Source organism: Schistocerca serialis, chromosome 1 (assembly GCF_023864345.2).
Source record: "Schistocerca serialis cubense isolate TAMUIC-IGC-003099 chromosome 1, iqSchSeri2.2, whole genome shotgun sequence".
NCBI lineage: Eukaryota > Metazoa > Arthropoda > Insecta > Orthoptera > Acrididae > Schistocerca > Schistocerca serialis.
In genome coordinates, this window is record NC_064638.1 from 568,622,417 (window position 1) to 568,643,882 (window position 21,466).

The window sequence follows — 21,466 nt, forward strand, 5'->3', positions numbered from 1 at the left end:
GAACATGTTTCAAATAACTTCCGGGAATTCAGCCAGGTAACACTTTCAGCGACCGCCGATATTTCGGCGGGAGAACACCCAGCCATTTTCAAGGCAAACTGCAACGACAGGCGGCGTACATGCAAATTTAATACCTCGGTTCTCCCACAGAAGCAGGAAAGATAACACACACACACACACACACACACACACACACACACACACACACTGAACACTAGTGCCACCAAAGATGACCAAAGTCAGAGCTATCGATAGTGAGACTATGAATTCGCAGGTGAGGCAGCATTGACTCTGTTCCTCTGTTTTTTGACAAGGGAGAGAGCCGGATTCCAAACAGAGTTTAAACAGAAACCTCCATCCCTGTTAACGAGGTTGCTCGCTAATTTAATCTCAACTGCCTCCCTAATGACACTGTCCCAATAGCTGGACGTGCATGCCAATATGTCGGTGTTATTATATAACATGGGGTGACCAGTATCCAAGCAATGTTCGGCAATAGCAGATCTATTTGGCTGCTGTAATCGTGTGTGCCGTTTATGCTCAGTACATCTGTCCTCCACGGTCCTGATAGTTTGACCAATATATGCCATGCCGCAGCTACAAGGAATACGATACACACCCGCCTTACGCAGTCCAAGATCATCCTTAACGGAACTCAAAAGTGCTCTAATTTTAGATGGAGGTCGGAAAACACATTTCACATCGTATTTCCGTAAAATACGACCGATCTTATTGGACGTGTTTCCTACGTAAGGCAAAAAGGCAGTAGACTTAGGTGTTGACTCAGAATTATCATCAATCACTCGATGTACAGTTGGTCGATAGCGCAACGCACGTTCAATCTGTTTATCACTATAACCATTTTGACGAAATGTAACTTCAAGATGGGACAGCTCAGCTGGCAAAGTCTCAGCGTCAGAAACGACATGTGCCCTGTGTACCAAGGTACGAAGTACCCCTTCACGCTGAGCCGAATGGTGACAACTATTAGCTTGTAAGTACAAGTCGGTGTGAGTACGTTTCCTGTAGACTGCATGTCCCAATGATCCATCATCCTTCCTCCTAACCAACACGTCGAGAAAGGGAAGGCAACCATCCTCTTCCACCTCCATCGTAAAACGAATGTTCGGGTGGACCGAGTTCAGATGTTCTAGAAAGACATTCAAATTCTCCCTACCGTGAGGCCAAACAACGAAGGTATCGTCAACGTATCTAAAGAAACAGGCGGGTTTTAAAGGCGCCGACTCCAATGCACGTTCCTCGAAGTCTTCCATAAATAAATTTGCGATCACAGGAGACAACGGACTACCCATCGCAACTCCATCTGTCTGCTCGTAATACTGGTCATTAAATAAAAAGTACGTGGATGTCAACACATGCCTAAAGAGATTAGTTAAATCAGCAGCAAACCTGGCTTCAATTAACCGCAACGAATCAGACAGAGGAACACGAGTGAAGAGAGAGACCACATCGAAACTCACTAAAATATCAGAGTCATTCAGCCTCAGTCCCTCCAAACGACGTAAAAAATCAGCTGAGTTCCTGATATGATGTTCACACCGTCCTACTTGTGGACTCAACAGAGAAGCAAGATGCTTGGATACACGATATGTCGGAGCGCCTATGTTACTCACTATAGGACGGAAAGGAACCCCTTCCTTATGAACCTTTGGAAGGCCATATAACCTAGGGGGAACGGCACTATAGGTGTTAAGCCTCTTGATTGTGCCCTGCGACAAACCACTTTTCTTCAGGAGGCTGTTGGTCTTTCTCTCAACACTTTTCGTGGGGTCAGCATCGATCCTGCGATACGCTGAATCAGATAGTAAACGTTGCATCTTTTGTACATAATCATGTTTATGTAAAACAACGGTGGCATTGCCCCTGTCAGCAGGTAAAATAACAATACTGGGATCAACTTTGAGAGAGCGTAAAGCAGCCCTCTCTGCTGCTGTTACATTACTCTTGGGTGGACGAGCCCTAGTCAAAACACGGCATGCCTCCCTCCTAACTTCCTCTGCAGCGTCAGGAGGTAGTTTGCAAACTGCCTGTTCAATTGAACTAATAAAATCAACTACCGGCAAATTCTTCGGAGTGGGTGCAAAATTTAAACCCTTCCCTAGCACGGATAAGGTTGCGTCGTCAAAAGATTTCTCTGTGAGATTTATCACAGAACGTCGAGATATAACATCCGACTCCGCGCGATGAAAACGTTCAAACTTTGCCAAATGCCGGGCAGTAGCGGAGTTGTACTCCCAGTCAGCTTGGGTCCATGAGGCACCGTCCAACCAATCCCAAGTGAAATCAGACACTTCAGTTGCAACCATTAAATGAAAACGATACAATTCTTTGGAAACAGAATCCAAACGTCGACGAGTAAAACGAATCCTTTCTCGAACAAGAGCCAAGCCAGCACGTTACTTGATACGATTGGCGGCAGGAGAATTAATATGGTGCACAACCTTAGCAAATGTTGGGACATGATTTTCATCACGACACCTCAATAAAAACGACAAAGCACATTGCAGTCTAACTCGACAGCTACGAAGCTTATCCAACTTACGTAAACACCGATACATTTCCTCCCCGTAGAGGTAAACAATGTGAGACCTGAGTTTCTCCTGGCGTATACAACTTTCAAATAACTTCCGGGAATTCAGCCAGGTAACACTTTCAGCGACCGCCGATATTTCGGCGGAAGAACACCCCGCCATTTTCAAGGCAAACTGCGTGGAGGACAGATGTACTGAGCATAAACGGCACACACGGTTACAGCAGCCAAATAGATCTGCTATTGCCGAACATTGCTTGGATACTGGTCACCCCATGTTATATAATAACACCAAGATATTGGCATGTACGTCCAGCAGTTGAGATTAAATTAGCGAGCAACCTCGTTAACAGGGATGGAGGTTTCTGTTTAAACTCTGTTTGGAATCCGGCTCTCTCCCTTGTCAAAAAACGGAGGAACAGAGTCAATGCTGCCTCACTTGCGAATTCATAGTCTCACTATCGATAGCTCTGACTTTGGTCATCTTTGGTGGCACTAGTGTTCAGAGTGCGTGTATGTGTGTGTGTGTGTGTGTGTGTGTGTGTGTTATCTTTCCTGCTTCTGTGGGAGAACCGAGGTATTAAATTTGCATGTACGCCGCCTGTCGTTGCAGTTTGCCTTGAAAATGGCTGGGTGTTCTCCCGCCGAAATATCGGCGGTCGCTGAAAGTGTTACCTGGCTGAATTCCCGGAAGTTATTTGAAAGTTGTATACGCCAGGAGAAACTCAGGTCCTATGAACATGTGTTCTCAAAATGCATTGTTGCCACGATAGATGGCGCTGTCGAATGACAGTTTCTCTGACCACGTGCCCTGTGTTCCTTGTGTGTTGCAAGCTGTGTGATTGACGTAGCCTACTGTAAGCAGCAGAATGGCCCGGTATTCATGTCGGGGACAAGCTGAGATGGTGTTGCGTGCGGCTAAGCACATACAAACGGCGGAGACGCAGCACGGCTATACAAAAGCAAGTACTCTCACAGACTCCAACCACATTACACAACATTTCAAGCTGTTTCCGGACGTTAGTGTGATCATGGGATCTTTCAGAAGGACGAATATGCAGAGAGGTGGCGCACTTTGCGAACAACAGATTTGGAGGACCGGGTTCTACAGGATGTTAGGACGAATCCTGCTACAAGTTCCAGCCACGTGGCCCGCCAACATGATGTGAGCCACAGTACGATTCTGTGTATCCTGCATGACAACTGCTACAATCCCTACCACCTGAAATCCCATGGAGGCCCTTTGATCGTCTGTTGTGACTTGATTGCAATGCTGCTCTGTACTGTGTTCTGGGACGATTTGTTGTTGTAGCACGCATACCGTCCGTTTCTGGACACATCTTCACATGACCATCTTTCCTCCATTTCCAGTCTGGAATCCGTACCAGCAGTTTGTGAGTTTAGATAATGTTCGCCTGGATGGGCTCGTAATGGATATGACAACAGTCATATAAATAATTATGGATGTTTCTTAGAAACACTTTGTTCAGTACCGCTTCTCGTGTATAATGTCATCTGGCGATGCACATTTGTGAAAATAAATTTAAATTTCTTCGAGTAGGTTCATTCTTTTACCTTTGTTGGCCAAGTGAAGCACGTGTAGGTTGTGTGCTATGTCTGTCACTTAACGTTCGTCTTCAGCTATATATAAAGCAAATGTGGATTTGATTAAGTTCCTTTAAGTGAAGAGCATCCATGTATTATCAGAATCGTATATTGAAATTTCTTCCTGTTTGGGCAATGTATATCTTCGAAGGTGAAATGACGTTAAGTTTGTGTATTTCTGGCAGATCGAATGACTTACTGTTATTGTTAATATTATGGATGGTTTTGTCCTTTATTTCGTTATTTGTGCAAAAGCTGATTCTGATATTTGTTCCTCAGAAAAAGTTTGCTAGTTTATACGACAGTTTTCCTAAAAAGTGCCTGCATACATATTTGGATGTTAGTTGAGCTGTGGTGTTATTTGGTGTTGGTTTGTCTTTTTGATTGGTTATATGAGAATTCATTTCATTTCATTTGGACTGTAGTTATTATTGTAAACAATTGACACTATCAAGCATTAGTTCATCAATTTGGTCAGCAGTTTATTATGAGACTTTGTGCTTTCTTTTGAGCATTGCTGTATATGAAGCCAATTAGTACTTATCTGAGTGGCATGAGTTTTTATTGATTGTGGCATCTGTATATGTTGATTTTCTGTACACTTGAAGTTTATGTCTGTTATTGAAGCTACTTTGGAAATCCCGGAAATTTAAATCTTTGACTGCCTGGTGTCCAACATGAAGATAATTTTCTGTTTTATTTTATTCATTTCTTTTGCAAGGTCCTCAATTTTTTTCTGTTGTGCCACCAAATAAAATTATTATCTGATCAACATATCCTTTATAATAGCTTTTATTAACTATCTGGCTGTTTTCTTTAAATAACTTCCATTTTAAGTAAATTAGAAAGGCAGCTGCCCATATCTAGGCCATCTTTCTGTTGATAGATTTCATTGTTAAATGAAAAGTAGGTATGTGATAGTACTAGTGTTAACAAATCAATGTACTCAAATATTTCTAGTTAAGTCAAGATTTGTGCTTAAGCAAGTCACTTTTACTAATTTCTATTGTTTTCTTGACAGGTACATTTGTGTAAAGGTTAGCTGTCTTTGGAATCTTTATGTCCTTTATATCATTCATTAGTTCATTTTGTACTGAGTGTGTCTCTTCAAATCTGTACATATTGCTGTAAACCAAATTCAGTTTCTTGTTGATATTGTAAGTTGGGCTGCTCTGAGAATTTACAGTAGGTCGCATCAGGCAACTCTGCCTGTGAATTTTAGGTTATGTTCACAACTGTGGTGCTGAAGGATTCATAACAGTGCAACCGATCAGCTATGGAGGAGGTGGTATCTGGTTGGGAAAGCAGAATAATAGTCACCACAACTCCAGAGAGCGGTGAAGCTTGACCAGAATTTATACATGCCTGCCACTATATATTCTAAATTAAAGCCATCCCCCCACTGGGTTTTTCTTCTGAGTATTTGAAAGTTAAATGACATACTGATTCACAAGGAAGATTTATAAATATTTTGTGCAAATTGACTGAACACAGATGATTCAAGTCTGTATGTCAAGTCTAATATCAGTACATACTGGAAGGATTTTTATGCATTTTCCACTAACAGATACACTCATTCACAAAGAGGGTTTGTGTGTAACTAATAAATATTTCGTAGGAAATGGGTAAACTCTAAGAATTTAATCACTAGTCCCGTTTTTCTGTCGGAATATAAAGATTAATCACATGAATTACTGTAGGGATTTTGTTACAGACAGACTGATTCTCGAGGAGGGTTAGAATCTATAATTTATTACCACTATACTAGACAAATCATACGGCTATAAATACTTACTGCTACCTCTGCAAAGCAGGGGTAAATCGCCACAAGTTTATATTTTATTTGAACGCTGAAGGAAGTGTTCTCCATTATTACTGTTAAAATGTGAAATATCAGAAAATTTTTCAATTTGGAGCCAAACAGCATGAAGGTGTACACCTTTCCTTTCCCCACTGCTCCGCTCACTTCGCAATATCTTTCTTATAAAAGTTTCCATTGGCTATGTGATTTCGCGATATGACAGGTCCCTTAAAGCCTCTGAAAATGACTCTCAATGATCCACACTTTTGCGATTAAGAAGATAAAAAGTGCTGGATACATTGAACTTGATCATACCTTGCAAGCTTGGTATTTGCTTGTTTCTGATCACCTGTTAAATATTATATTTTCACGTACGTGTAACAAAATAAGAGCAAATAGTGAAAAGTTCAGGAAGGAGCATAAGCTCATTTTTAGGGATAAGTAAACTTCAAGAGGCACAAAGAAAATGCACAAAGAAAATTAAGATATGAAGTGTGTGTGTGGAATGTTGACAGAAAAACAAAACCTATGCAAAAGTGTGGTTTTTTTATTTGTCCCCGTTTGTGCTTTTTTATGTGAAAATTACAAGTAGTTTCATCTAATCAGATAGATCATTGTATATTTTCTAGATACCTATTGCAATAAATAATCGTTGCCGTTTTCCCAAACTTCGTTCTGATTTTTAAATTATGTGGTCTGCTATACCCCACTAACGTACTAGTGCGGCTTCAAAGCCAGCATAGTTTATATGTAACCTGGATAAATGGACTAGTATTTCAAGTCCCCTCCTGTGAATACTAATTACTTAATTAACTACTGTGACACCTCTCACAATTTCATAGGACATTATCGACGAGTTCAGAATAATGATGGTTATTATTTATTATTGTTATTAATGTTTTTTTGGGTGTACAGCAGACTCAGTTTCATGCACGTTTCGACAACCAGCACGGTCGTCTCCAACCAGATTGTGAAGTACTGTTGGTGTCGAGCCGTTATTTATGGCCGAGTTAGGGTACCAGCACCCATTACGAAGTTTGATGTTCTTTTGCTACTCAGAGAGCTCACTTTTATTTCCATGAGACATATGTCTATATTCCCTTAGCGTTTTCCATCTTTGATGGACGGGATGGCCGTGGTGATGTTAGTAAAGTGAGTACTGGACCCAAAACCCTGTTTAAATCTAAAACTCCGTCATGGATTAATATGTTTAGCGACTCCTATATTTCGATAGACTCCTTAATTACGTTGTCGCGGAAACTGGAAGTATTATGCTGTGATACTCGTCTCATTGTGTTCAGTTTTGATTGTGTTTGAGGCAGTGCTAAGGCAGAACTGGTTTGCTAGGTTGTTTTAGTCGGATGTGTCGCTAATGTTCTGTGTGCGTCTCCTCGAGTGCAGCAATAGCCTCCCTAACGTAAGACATGCCGTTGCGTCAGTTGTCGAAATATTGTGCATAAAATTAAACCGCAACTCATCTATATGCCTGAAAGCACACCATTAATCAATCTTGCTAAGGAAACCCAAGATCTAATAATAATAATAATTATTATTATTATGGATAAATAAGTCAACAAATCACTTGGGCGTTACATTATAGAATATTGCTCAAGTGTGTGGACCCATACCACATAGGACTACCTACATCTACATCCATACTCCGCAAGCCACCCAACGGTGTGTGGAGGAGGGCGCCCTGAGTACCTCTATCGGTTCTCCCTCCTATTCCAGTCTCGTATTATTCGTGGAAAGAAAGATTGTCCGTATGCCTCTGTGTGGGCTCTAATCTCTCTGATCTTATCCTCATGGTCTCTTCGCGAGATATACTTAGGAGGGATCAATATACTGCTTGACTCCTCGGTGAAGGTATGTTCTCGATACTTCAACAAAAGCCCGTACCGAGCTACTGAACGTCTCTCTTGCAGAATCTTTCATTGCAGTTTATCTATCATCTCCGTAACGCTGCTTCCTTTGTTTTCGGACTGCATTTCCTTAGGATTCTTCCAGTGAATCTCAGTCTGGCATATGATTTACCGACGATTAATTTTATATGGTCATTCCATTTTCAATCACTCCTAACGCCTACTCCCTGATAATTTATGGAATTAGCTGATTCCAGTTGCTGACCTGCTGTATTGTAGCTAAAGGATAAAGAATCTTTCTTTTTGTGTTTTCGCAGCACATTACACTTGTCTACATTGAGATTCAATTGCTATTCCCTGCACCATGCGTCAATTCGTTAGAGATCCTCCTGCATTTCAGTACAATTTTACATTGTTACAAGCTCTCGATATGCTACAGCATCATCAGCAAAAAGCCTCAGGTCATTTATATACACTCCTGGAAATTGAAATAAGAACACCGTGAATTCATTGTCCCAGGAAGGGGAAACTTTATTGACACATTCCTGGGGTCAGATACATCACATGATCACACTGACAGAACCACAGGCACATAGACACAGGCAACAGAGCATGCACAATGTCGGCACTAGTACAGTGTATATCCACCTTTCGCAGCAATGCAGGCTGCTATTCTCCCATGGAGACGATCGTAGAGATGCTGGATGTAGTCCTGTGGAACGGCTTGCCATGCCATTTCCACCTGGCGCCTCAGTTGGACCAGCGTTCGTGCTGGACGTGCAGACCGCGTGAGACGACGCTTCATCCAGTCCCGAACATGCTCAATGGGGGACAGATCTGGAGATCTTGCTGGCCAGGGTAGTTGACTTACACCTTCTAGAGCACGTTGGGTGGCACGGGATACATGCGGACGTGCATTGTCCTGTTGGAACAGCAAGTTCCCTTGCCGGTCTAGGAATGGTAGAACGATGGGTTCGATGACGGTTTGGATGTACCGTGCACTATTCAGTGTCCCCTCGACGATCACCAGTGGTGTACGGCCAGTATAGGAGATCGCTCCCCACACCATGATGCCGGGTGTCGGCCCTGTGTGCCTCGGTCGTATGCAGTCCTGATTGTGGCGCTCACCTGCACGGCGCCAAACACGCATACGACCATCATTGGCACCAAGGCAGAAGCGACTCTCATCGCTGAAGACGACACGTCTCCATTCGTCCCTCCATTCACGCCTGTCGCGACACCACTGGAGGCGGGCTGCACGATGTTGGGGCGTGAGCGGAAGACGGCCTAACGGTGTGCGGGACCGTAGCCCAGCTTCATGGAGACGGTTGCGAATGGTCCTCGCCGATACCCCAGGAGCAACAGTGTCCCTAATTTGCTGGGAAGTGGCGGTGCGGTCCCCTACGGCACTGCGTAGGATCCTACGGTCTTGGCGTGCATCCGTGCGTCGCTGCGGTCCGGTCCCAGGTCGACGGGCACGTGCACCTTCCGCCGACCACTGGCGACAACATCGATGTACTGTGGAGACCTCACGCCCCACGTGTTGAGCAATTCGGCGGTACGTCCACCCGGCTTCCCGCATGCCCACTATACGCCCTCGCTCAAAGTCCGTCAACTGCACATACGGTTCACGTCCACGCTGTCGCGGTATGCTACCAGTGTTAAAGACTGCGATGGAGCTCCGTATGCCACGGCAAACTGGCTGACACTGACGGCGGCGGTGCACAAATGCTGCGCAGCTAGCGCCATTCGACGGCCAACACCGCGGTTCCTGGTGTGTCCGCTGTGCCGTGCGTGTGATCATTGCTTGTACAGCCCTCTCGCAGTGTCCGGAGCAAGTATGGTGGGTCTGACACACCGGTGTCAATGTGTTCTTTTTTCCATTTCCAGGAGTGTATATAGTGAATAGCAACGGTCCTACGACACTCCCCTGCGGTACACCTGAAAACACACTTACTTCCGAAGACTTCTCTCCATTGAGAATGACAAGCTGCGTTCTGTTATCTAGGAACTCTACAATCCAATCACACAATTGTTCTGATAGTCTATGTGCTCTTAGTTTCTTCATTAAATCACTGTGGGGAACTGTATCAAACGCCTTGCGGAAGTCAAGAAACACATCATCTACCTAGGAACCCGTGTCTATGGCCCTCTGAGTCTCGTGGACGAATAGCGTGAGCTGGGTTTCACACGACTGCATTGTTGCGTAGCACTAACATGGCGATCGAAACTAATATACATATAACAGGGGGCCTACCGATATATCTTCTGACTTACTTCAATTACTCGTTAAATTAGCGTGGCACAGATATTCCACTGCTTTGATGATTTAAACGAGTTTTGTGTTGTCAGTAATAATAATTTGATACTCAACCTATCTGTTTAGAACGCTTTTCTAACAAGAACTTATAAATAAGGGGGCCTACAGACGCTGCTTTCCATGACGCACTTAACGCTTTCATATTCTTTATTTCTGCTTCCCTTGTTACATGACAATGGAAATTGTGCGTAATACACCTAGGATCATACCTTATACGATACCATAATTTCAATATTGCTTGTATAATGTATTAAAGTTATATTTAACAAAATATTACAAATGAAGAAAATGGACCTTTGCCTAGACCTGGAGTCAACAATCCATTGTTATGGGGCAAAATTCTACACAAAAAGAAATTATTACAACTATAACAGACTAAAGGAGAATTACAGTATTTGTCAAGTTACTGCCATTATTAACTTGTATAATGTTTAACTATAGCAAAATCATCACAGTCATCATCATCATCATTGTCTCCATCATCGTGCTCCTATTCAGTATCCAAACATAACACTAACATATTTTTATACAAAGCATTTTAACATAAGGAAACACATTGTATTATTATTATTGTTATTATTATTATTACTATTATTATTTAGCCTTTTCGTGCCACCATTTTCTGAAGTTTTACGGTGCAGCCCGTATTTCTGTTGCGTCTTCATTATAGACTTGATGTGGCGGAAAATTATATTTAGATTACAAAGTTTCCAAGTTGCTGAAAGAGGATTCATTTTTATTTTATTGAACCCGACTGTCATCCCGATACTTTTCTTCGGCTGTATCAAAATTAAATTATGAGAAGCGATGAATGAGAGAGCCCAGTCTTCCCCTGCCTCTTGGGTTTCTATATTCAGTGGGTGTTTTACGTCATTAGTTTCGACAGACTGGTATGGTAAATGTTGGAAGTGTTTAAACGTAAGGCCATAGAACATAGAATCCGGACTGATACAGCGCTCCGCCAATTTAGTTTCCCCTGTGAAATAGTGAACTATAAGTTAAGGTCCATTAAAAATATTAAATAACATTAAAACCAAAGAAGTAAAAGAAAAACGTTTTCAGGCAAAGGTACACGTGTGGACATTTGCCCTGTGGCGCTGATTTCTGAACTTCCGGTATGAGCTGCCATATATGGCAACTTGCTAAACTAACAAGAAGCTTAAGCGTGAGTTAGGCTATATATTTCAATACGAGGTGTTAGTGATTCTTTGGGATTTTGTTATAGCAGATACCCATCAGTTACATGGTAAATACTTAGATCGAAAGCTCCAAAACCCTAACTCACATCATATCCCGAAAGCTTCAAAGCACAACCCACTAACACAATACACCTGACTCTTCCACAATAAAAGCTCTCAACCGAAGTTGCAGAGCTGCCACACTACACTTACATGTAGGATAAACACTAGATTTGTTTGTCCGATATATCCCTTTGCCCCCTCTTATCCCTAATTTTTTCTGGAATGTATTTAGTACTCAAGATTAAAGACTGAAACTACTTTTTTTCATTAAGCCGAGTTTACCTATGTGATTAAAATGGTGGTTACAGCTGTCAGCTTTTTTACCTACTGTATATAATTTATGCGAAGGGTAGTGAAAAGAAATTTTCATTAGTTAGCAGAAGTTTTTACAGTTCAGCTACAAATTTCTGAGTTCACTTACTCATATTCTAGAATCTGTGGAAATGTGATTATAGTTTTATTTTGTTGCTTATTCTTACAGGCACACATAAATGCTGTGCAGTTAATTAAATCTGTTGTTTGATAACTGCTAAACAGTGCAAGGAAATTCATCATCACATTTTATTTCCTCACACAGAAATTACTGAAATGCCTGACTCTAAATATTAGTTGATGAAGGCAACATGATTTTTGTAACATCGAAGAGGAGTAATATAGCATTTGCGTAATCTCACCTGCAGAACCTCAAGAATGTACTTGGAGTAAGGAATCTCTGAATATTCTACTGCCCCTTTGCGTCACCCTCGTAGGAACCATGAAGACTAATTACAATACACAGAGGCTTTTAAGCAATGATTTTTCCCATACTCCATATGTGGATGTACGAGGGTCACTCCAAAAGAAATGCACACTATTTTTGTAAAAATACAGTTTTCATTCTGCATGTGTGAAAGTTTTACAGTGTGTAGATACATCCTTCCCGCTTGTTTTCAAACTTTGTTCAACCTGTTACCGTGAGTGGCGCCGTCACAGCATGTCTTCAAGATGGCTGCTACACTTGATGTTCGTCAGAATCAACGTGCTGTCATAGAATAACTGTGCTGTGAAAACGAGACAGTGAGAAACATCCACAAGAGGTTGAAAAAGGTGTATGGAGATGCTGCTGTCGATCGCAGTACAGTTAGTCTGCGGGCAAGCAGGTTACGTGATGAAAACTGGCACGGCAATATTGAGGATTGTCCTTGCAGCGGCAGGCCTCGTACTGCACACGCTCCAGACAATGTGGAGAGATTTAAAGAATTGGTAACTGCTGACAGACGCATCACAGTGAACGAATTGTCACGCTACGTTGGGATAGGCGAAGGAAGTGTTTGCAGAATACTGAAAGTGTTGGCGTTAAAAAAGGTTTGTGTCAGGTGGGTTCCCGGGATGTTGACAGTGGCTCACAAAGAAACAAAAAACCAACAAAAAACACTGAAACACCCGCCTTACAGTCCTGACCTGGTTCCATGTGACCTTCATCTCTTTGGGAAACTGAAAGACTCTCTTCGTGGAATAAGGTTTGAAGACGATGATTCCCTTGTGTACGCTGCCAAACAGCGGCTCCAACAGGTTGGTCCAGAATTTTACCGTGCGGGTATACAGGCGCTGGTTCCAAGATGGTGTAAGATAGTCGAGAGGGATGGAAATTATATGGAGAAATGAAAATATTGTTCCTAAAGGATGTATCTACACTCTGTAAGACTTTCAGACATGTAGAATAAGAGATGAATTTAAAAAAAATAGTGTGCGTTTATTTCGGAGTGACCCTCGTAATAGGAAAAAGTGGTAAAAGATGAGTCCTCAGCGGTACACTTCGTATCAGTTTTCAGATGGTAGTTATAGATGTAGAAGATGTAGATGTAAATGTGGCTGTATTCCACAGACAGTGGGATCCATAGTTTAAAGTATCGTAATAAGCAGTGTAGCTTTAGCAACTGGCGCCCACCGTGTGATCGCGTGTTGTGGCGCAGCGCGCCTCGTCCACCCCTTGAGCGGAGTGCCGTGTGCTGCAGGTGGCCTGCCCCTCTGCCCCTGGCTGGCTCGCTGCTGGGGGCGCTCAACTTGAGCTCCGTGCCCGCCGCCGACTGCCAGTACGACCGCCGGCCCAACTGCAGGCGCAGCCTCCGCTACCGCACGCTGGACGGCACTTGCAACAACCCGCTCAACCCCGTGTGGGGCGCCGCCAACACCCCCTACACGCGCCTCCTGCCGCCTGTCTACAGCGACGGTGAGTACCAACTCGGCCGCGTACTTGACAGTTGTTGTACAGCCCAACTGATCGACTTCATAGCTGGGAAATCCCAATAGGTAGATTCAGCCTCCTAACTCAAAAGGTTTTTTTGCCTTTGGAAAGAGCCAAAGTCGTCTCATAGTTGTATCAGTTGAGTATCGACATGTCATTTTTGTGTTGTATGATGATGACAGAAGGAACACTGTACCAGCATATATCACTGTGTTGCACATTGTGACGTTTCGTTTTGTCTCGGTTCGATGGTGATGGTTGTCCCAGTCGAGATGACGTGGAACGGCGCACGTCGATCACGACAATGCCAGTCTGCAAATATTATAAAAGCAAACTCCGCGCACGGTTTGGTTAATTTTCAGATACTGTCTCTCAAAACTGATATCAACGTCTCGATGGAGCAGTACGCTGGAGTGTGTGCGCCGCCCTTGATTGTAATTAAAGCAATGGTGTTCGATGTCTATCGATCTTCTCCACTTATAAATGCAGCGACTGCACCACTCGATAACGCGATGACTCCCTTGATATGAAATGATAACCAAAAGTCCTTTGGGTGTTCGCGTCAGACTTTTCAGTTTGCGCGAACTTGCTGACTGTAGTTCCTATGCTCAGTTTGAGAATGGGTATTCAAACGTTGAGAATATAACGTCGTGAATCATCAATCCATCAACCAAGCCGATGTCACATCATGATTTTTGCGAGGATATTGAGTTGTTAATTATTATTCCGTCGTCAAGGCGTCACTACGTCGTGTATTCGACAAATACACAACGTAATTCCAGAAATAACATACCCTTGAGCAATGTTCAGAATGCGTCGTATTTCGGCGTAAACTTATTGCTGTTTACAGTTAAATTGTCACTAAATCATTTTTCACTTTTATGGTATCCGAAGAATCAGTTAATTTCACAAATACACTTTAAAGGTCCATTAAATGATGTATGCGATACGAAGAATTAAAGCTGAATTAAAGTTTATTGTTCTTCGTAATTATTTGTCCCTACACTGAGCACACACATCGATTTTTCATTCAGTAAATTTCGTCTGTTAGCATTAGCAATTTTCACTTTGACGATAGCTTCTGACAACACGGCGCATTTGTAAGTACTTCATGATATTTATCTATTGCCTACTCAAGTCTAATAATTGAGTTTATGTCGACGATCAGTCTCTTTCTGTGTCCTTTGATGTTCGTGTCTATTAAGTATCACGAAGGCTAAGTCGAATCACATATCAGCAATCACACGAGCTATTTTTCTGTGTCATATATCAACTATCCCGTTATCTGTCTAAATGGTGAAGATGATTTTACTTCAGTCCGACTTCTGACTAATACTTCCAACCGTAACACTTTTAAGGGGACACAGTCGCGAACAGGCTCAAAAAAATCGATTTTTTTAGTCTTAATCTATGCTCCAGTTATTTGGTTACAAAATGCCGTTTGTTTTATACAAATCTGATTATTAGATTCGGAGTTATTAATTTGTTCGTGAAGCATGGTAACTAGCGCCACATCCATTTTTGCTGTGTCTTGCGCAGTAGTCAGCATTGACTATAGTACAGCAATCAAATATGTTCCACGGATATAAATACTCTTTATTTGGGTTGCAAGAGAGAGTTGTTATTTTGATGTTTGGCAGCCTGTCTGCATTGTCGACTATCGTTTGTCAGTTTCTTCATCCTAGTTGTTTAGGTTTTGGTGATACAAATGTAATGATTTTGTGAAACGTTATAACACAATGGGTAGAATAAGGAAGTTTGGATATAAGCCTAAGTTTCGTGGAAATAAATATGTAAAAATAAACTGCTAGTTTTGAACAGAGGGTAGAAAATAATATTGTAAGTGAAGTCAATGCGAGTGTCAGTGCTTCAAGCAAGAACCTTCTAGGTGCTGCCGGTTTTCCAAGTGCCTCTCAAATGCGTGACAATGCAATATGTGGTGTGAACAGTGTTTCTGTTGTTACTGACACAAACATTCTGATCTCCATGAGGTTATTACGTGAACTTATCGAAAAACACACAAATTGTAAAAACAGTGGTGGAAACTTTACTTTGCACTAAGATGTGGTGAAAACCAAGGGAATTGTTTGTAATTTAGTTTTGACATGTTTGGAATGTAGCTGTACTGCCAATACAATGTCATCCCACGTAACAAGAAGCAGACTGTACGAAAACAATATAAGATTAGTATATGCACTTAGATCTATTGGAAAAGGGCGAAGTGCAGGTGCTGTTCTTTGTTTAGTGATGAACATTCCTCCACCTCCAAGAAAGTTTGATGTTTACAACAAGACTATTGGTGCAGTTGTAGCTCAGGTAAGTGAATCTACAATGTTGAAACCAGCCAAAGAAGCAGTTCAGCTGAATGATACGAAATCTGACCCAAGGCAAATTACTGCTGGTTTTGATGGCAGTTGGCAGAAACGTAGGCATACATCCGTAAATGGCATTGCGTCAGCAACTTCTTTTGATACTGGGAAGGTTCTGGATATTGAAATTATTACTAAGTTCTGTGACATCTGTAGCAAAAATCCCAGTATACAACATGTGTGTAAAAAGGACTATGATGGTTCTAGTGGAGGCATGGAAGTGGCTGGTGTTGCTAACATTTTCAAAGGGTCTGTGCAGTCAAGAGGTATCCTCTATACAGACTATCTTGGAGACGGGGACAGTAAGGCTTATCAGAAAGTTGTAGATGATAAACCTTATGGGCCTAGAGTCAAAATTAATAAACTGGAATGTATAGGACATGTACAGAAAAGAATGGGATCACGACTTCTAAAGATATGTAAGGAAAAAAAGTTAGGTGGTAAAGGGGGCCTGACAAAGGCTGAAATAGACAGGATCCAGATTATTATGGTATGGCCATTAGAAATAACTGGAACAATGTAGAAGCAATGAGGAGAGCCATCTGGGCTATATTCTTTCATAAAATTTCAACAGATGAGGAATCACAACATAACCTTTGCCCCCGGGGACCTGACAGCTGGTGCAAATTCAACAACCCAGCTACATCTTCCAGCTATAAGCACAAACATTCAATTCCAGAAAAAATCCTGCTAGCTGTGAAACCCATTTTCAGAGACCTTAGCCAACAAGAGCTCTTGAAAAAGTGTCTCCATGGAAAAACTCAAAACCCAAATGAAAGTTTGAATTCTGTCATTTGGACAAGGCTACCAAAAACTGTTTACGTTAGAAAAGAAACACTAAAATTTGGTGATCATGATACAGTGATGTGCTTCAATGCTGGTGTGTCAAAGAAGACTGATTGATGTATTAAGACTCTTGGGAACAAAGGATGGTATCAATACTGAAAGGGGACTGAAAAAGATTGACATGGGCCGTATCCGTTATGCTGATATTTCTGCAGGAAATGCTACCAAGGAGGCCAGGAGAGCCAGAAGATTAAAGAAAAGAAGATAAAGATCAAGAAGCTGAGCCACAGTATAGCCCTGGAATGTTTTAAAAGTGTGTCTGTACGACATTGTACATTACTTTCTTGCATGTAAAACTTTAATACCATTTTTCTCAAAACTACATTTTTTGACCTTCTAGTACACTTTTCTCAAAAACTATGACTGCTACAGACATCAGCGGCCGCCAGAACAAGTGTTTTGCTTAGACCATGAAGTGTTTAGGAAGAAGAGAAAGAAAAAAAAAAGAAGAAGGAGAAGGTGCCCGTTATCCAGAAAGACATATTTACGACAACATTTCATTAGCCATAAATAGTTCAACTACTGATAAAGCTCATTTTAAAAAGTGCACATAGAATTTATTGGTGGACAATTTCTTCTACTGCAATAACGAAGTTCTTTGTTGTTGTTGTTGTTGTCTTCGGTCCTGCGACTGGTTTGATGCAGCTCTCCATCCTACTCTATCTTCTGCAAGCTTCTTCATCTCCCAGTACTTACTGCAGCACACATCATTCTGAATCTGCTTAGTGTATTCATCTCTTGGTCTCCCTCTACGATTTTTACCCTCCACGCTCCCCTCCAATGCTAAATTTGTGATCCCTTGATGCCTCAGAACATGTCCTACCAACCAGTCCCTTCTTCTTGTCAAGTTGTGCCACAAACTCCTCTTCTCCCCAATTCTCTTTAATACCTCCTTATTAGTTATGTGATCTACCCATCTGATCTTCAGCATTCTTCTGTAGCACCACATTTCGAAAGCATCTATTCTTTTCTTGTCTAAACTATTTATCGTCCATGTTTCACTTCCATACATGGCTACACTCCATACAGATACTTTCAGAAACGACTCCCTGACACTTAAACCTATACTCGATGTTAACAAATTTCTCTTCTTCAGAAACGCTTTCCTTGCCATTGCTAGTCTACATTTTATATCCTCTCTACTTCGACCATCATCAGTTATTTTGCTCCCCAAATAGCAAAACTCCTTTACTACTTTAAGTGTCTCATTTCCTAATCTAACTCCCTCAGCATTACCCGATTTAATTCGACTACATTCCATTATCTTCGTTTTGCTTTTGTTGATGTTCATCTTATACCCTCCTTTCAAGACACTGTCCATTCCGTTCAACTGCTCTTCCAAGTCCTTTGCTGTCTCTGACAGAATTACAATGTCATCGGCGAACCTCAACGTTTTTAATTCTTCTCCATGGACTTTAATACCTACTCCAAATTTTTCTTTTGTTTCCTTTACTGCTTGCTCAATATACAGATTGAATAACATCAGGGACAAGCTACAACCCTGTCTCATTCCCTTCCCAACTACTGCTTCCCTTTCATGCCCCTCGACTCTTATAACTGCCATCTGGTTTCTGTACAAATTGTAAATAGCCTTCGCTCCCTGTATTTTACCCCTGCCACCTTTAGAATTTGAAAGAGAGTATTCCAGTAAACATTGTCAAAAGCTTTCTCTAAGTCTACAAATGCTAGAAACGTAGGTTTGCCTTTCCTTAATCTATTTTCTAAGATGAGTCGTAGTGTCGGTATTGCCTCACGTGTTCCAACATTTCTGCGGAATCCAAACTGATCTTCGCCGAGGTCGGCTTCTACCAGTTTTTCCATTCATCTGTAAAGAATTCGCGTTAGTATTTTGCAGCTGTGACTTATTAAACTGATATTCGGTAATTTTCACATCTGTCAACAGCTGCTTTCTTTGGGATTGGAATTATTATATTCTTCTTGAAGTCTGAGGGTATTTCGCCTGTCTCATACATCTTGCTCACCAGATTGTAGAGTTTTGTCAGGACTGGCTCTCCCAAGGCTGTCAGTAGTTCTAATGGAATGTTGTCTACTTCTGGGGCCTTGTTTCGACTTAGGTCTTTCAGTGCTCTATCAAACTCTTCACGCAGTATCGTATCTCCCATTTCATCTTCATCTACATCCTCTTCCATTTCCATAATATTGTCCTCAAGTACATCGCCCTTGTATAGACCCTCAATATACTCCTTCCACCTTTCTGCTTTCTCTTCTTTGCTTAGAATTGGGTTTCCATCTGAGCTCTTGATATTCATACAAGTGGTTCTCTTTTCTCCAAAGGTCTCTTTAATTTTCCTGTAGGCAGTATCTATCTTACCCCTAGTGAGATAAGCCTCTACATCCTTACATTTGTCCTCTAGCCATCCCTGCTTAGCCATTTTGCACATCCTGTCGATCTCATTTTTGAGACGTTTGTATTCCTTTTTGCCTACTTCTTTTACTGTGTTTTTATATTTTCTCCTTTTATCAATTAAATTCAATATTTCTTCTGTTACCCAGGGATTTCTACTAGCCCTTGTCGTTTTACCTACCTGATCCTCTGCTGCCTTCACTACTTCATCCCTCAGAGCTACCCATTCTTCTTCTGCTATATTTCTTTCCCCCATTACTGTCAATTGTTCCCTTATGCTCTCCCTGAAACTCTGTACAACCTCTGGTTTAGTCAGTTTATCCAGGTCCCATTTCCTTAAATTCCCACCTTTTTGCAGTTTCTTCAGTTTTAATCTACAGTTCATAACCAATAGATTGTGGTCAGAATCCACATCTGCCCCAGGAAATGTCTTACAATTTAAAACCTGGTTCCTAAATCTCTGTCTTACCATTATATAATCTATCTGATACCTTCTAGTATCTCGAGGATTCTTCCATGTATACAACCTTCTTTTATGATTCTTGAACCAAGTGTTAGTTATGATTAAGTTATGCTCTGTGCAAAATTCTACCAGACGGCTTCCTCTTTTATTTCTCTCCCCCAATCCATATTCACCCACTATGTATCCTTCTCTCCCTTTTCCTACTCTCTAATTCCAGTCACCCATGACTATTAAATTTTCGTCTCCCTTCACTACCTGAATAATTCCTTTTATCTCGTCATACATTTCATCAATTTCTTCATCATCTGCAGAGCTAGTTGGCATATAAACTTGTACTACTGTAGTAGGCGTGGGCTTCGTGTCTATCTTGGCCACAATAATGCGTTCACTATGCTGTTGATAGTAGCTTACCGGCACTCCTATCTTTTTATTCATTATTAAACCTACTCCTGCATTATCCCTATTTGATTTTGTATTTATAACCCTGTATTCACCTGAATAAAGTCTTGTTCCTCCTGCCACCGAACTTCACTAATTCCCACCATATCTAACTTCAATCTATCCATTTCCCTTTTTAAATTTTCTAACCTACCTGCCCGATTAAGGGATCTGACAATCCACGCTCCGATCCGTAGAACGCCAGTTTTCTTTCTCCTGATAACGACGTCCTCTTGAGTAGTCCCCGCCCGGAGATCCGAATGGGGGACTATTTTACCTCCGGATTATTTTACCCAAGAGGACGCCATCATCATTTAACCGTACAGTAAAGCTGCATGCCCTCGGGAAAAATTACGGCTGTAGTTTCCCCTTGCTTTCAGTCGTTCGCAGTACCAGCACAGCAAGGCCGTTTTGGTTAGTGTTGCAATGCCAGATCAGTCAATCATTCGGACTGTTGCCCCTGCAACTACTGAAAAGGCTGCTGCCCCTCTTCAGGAACCACACGTCTGTCTGGCCTCTCAACAGATACCCCTCCGTTGTGGTTGCACCTACGGTACGGCTATCTGTATCGCTGAGGCACACAAGCCTTCCCACCAACGGCAAGGTCCATCGTTCATGGGGGTAGGAAGTTCTTTGTACAAATGATTAACGTATACACGAGGGTAATCCCAAAAGCAAGGTCTCCTTTTTTTTATAAGTACAGAACTCTGTTTGTGTGGCAGTTGGTCACACTGTTATGAAGAGTGCTTCACGCGCTGTGTGTAAACATGCGCACGCCGCGTTGAGGCGCTCAGTCTTGGCTTTGCAGCCGCTGAGAATGGATCTCCCGTTGGATGTTACCGTCAAGTGCGATTGCGTGCAGTTATTCGGTTTTTGAACGCAAACGGCACTGCGCCGATTGAAATCCATCGCCAATTGACGGAATTGTATAGTGAGTCGTGCATGGATCTCAAAAATGGTCGTAAGTGGTGTAGAGAGTTTGCGGTTGTTCGGACGGAAATTCACGACGAACAAAGGAGCGGGAGACCGTCAATTTGCGAGGAGACAGTTTTGAAGGTTGAACAAAGCATGCGTGAAGATAGGCGGATCACCCTGGATGATCTCTGTATGTTGGTTCCTGAGGTTTCCCGAAGCACCGCTCATAGAATTTTAACAGAAACATTGAACTACTGGAAGGTGTGCGCAAGATGGGTGCCACGCATGCTGACTAAGGACCACATGCGGCAACGAGTTGGTGATTCCCGCGCATTTCTTCACCGCCTTGCAGCTGAACAGGACAACTTTCTGGACTCGATTGTCACGGGTGACGAAACCTGGGCATACCACTTTACACCTGAGGCCAAGCAACGATCACACCAGTGGCGGCATCTTTCTTCACAAA

The 21,466-nt window shown here is 42.1% G+C and overlaps 1 protein-coding gene across 1 annotated transcript in view; it reads left to right on the forward strand.

Moving 5' to 3' along the window:
* Positions 1 to 21,466, forward strand: part of LOC126416272 (peroxidase-like) — a 181,307-nt gene that overhangs the window by 15,744 nt on the left and 144,097 nt on the right. Inside the window, exon 3 of the mRNA XM_050083951.1 lies at positions 13,375 to 13,589. Coding sequence (XP_049939908.1) covers positions 13,375 to 13,589 — 215 coding nt within the window. The remainder of the gene's footprint in view (positions 1 to 13,374; positions 13,590 to 21,466) is intronic.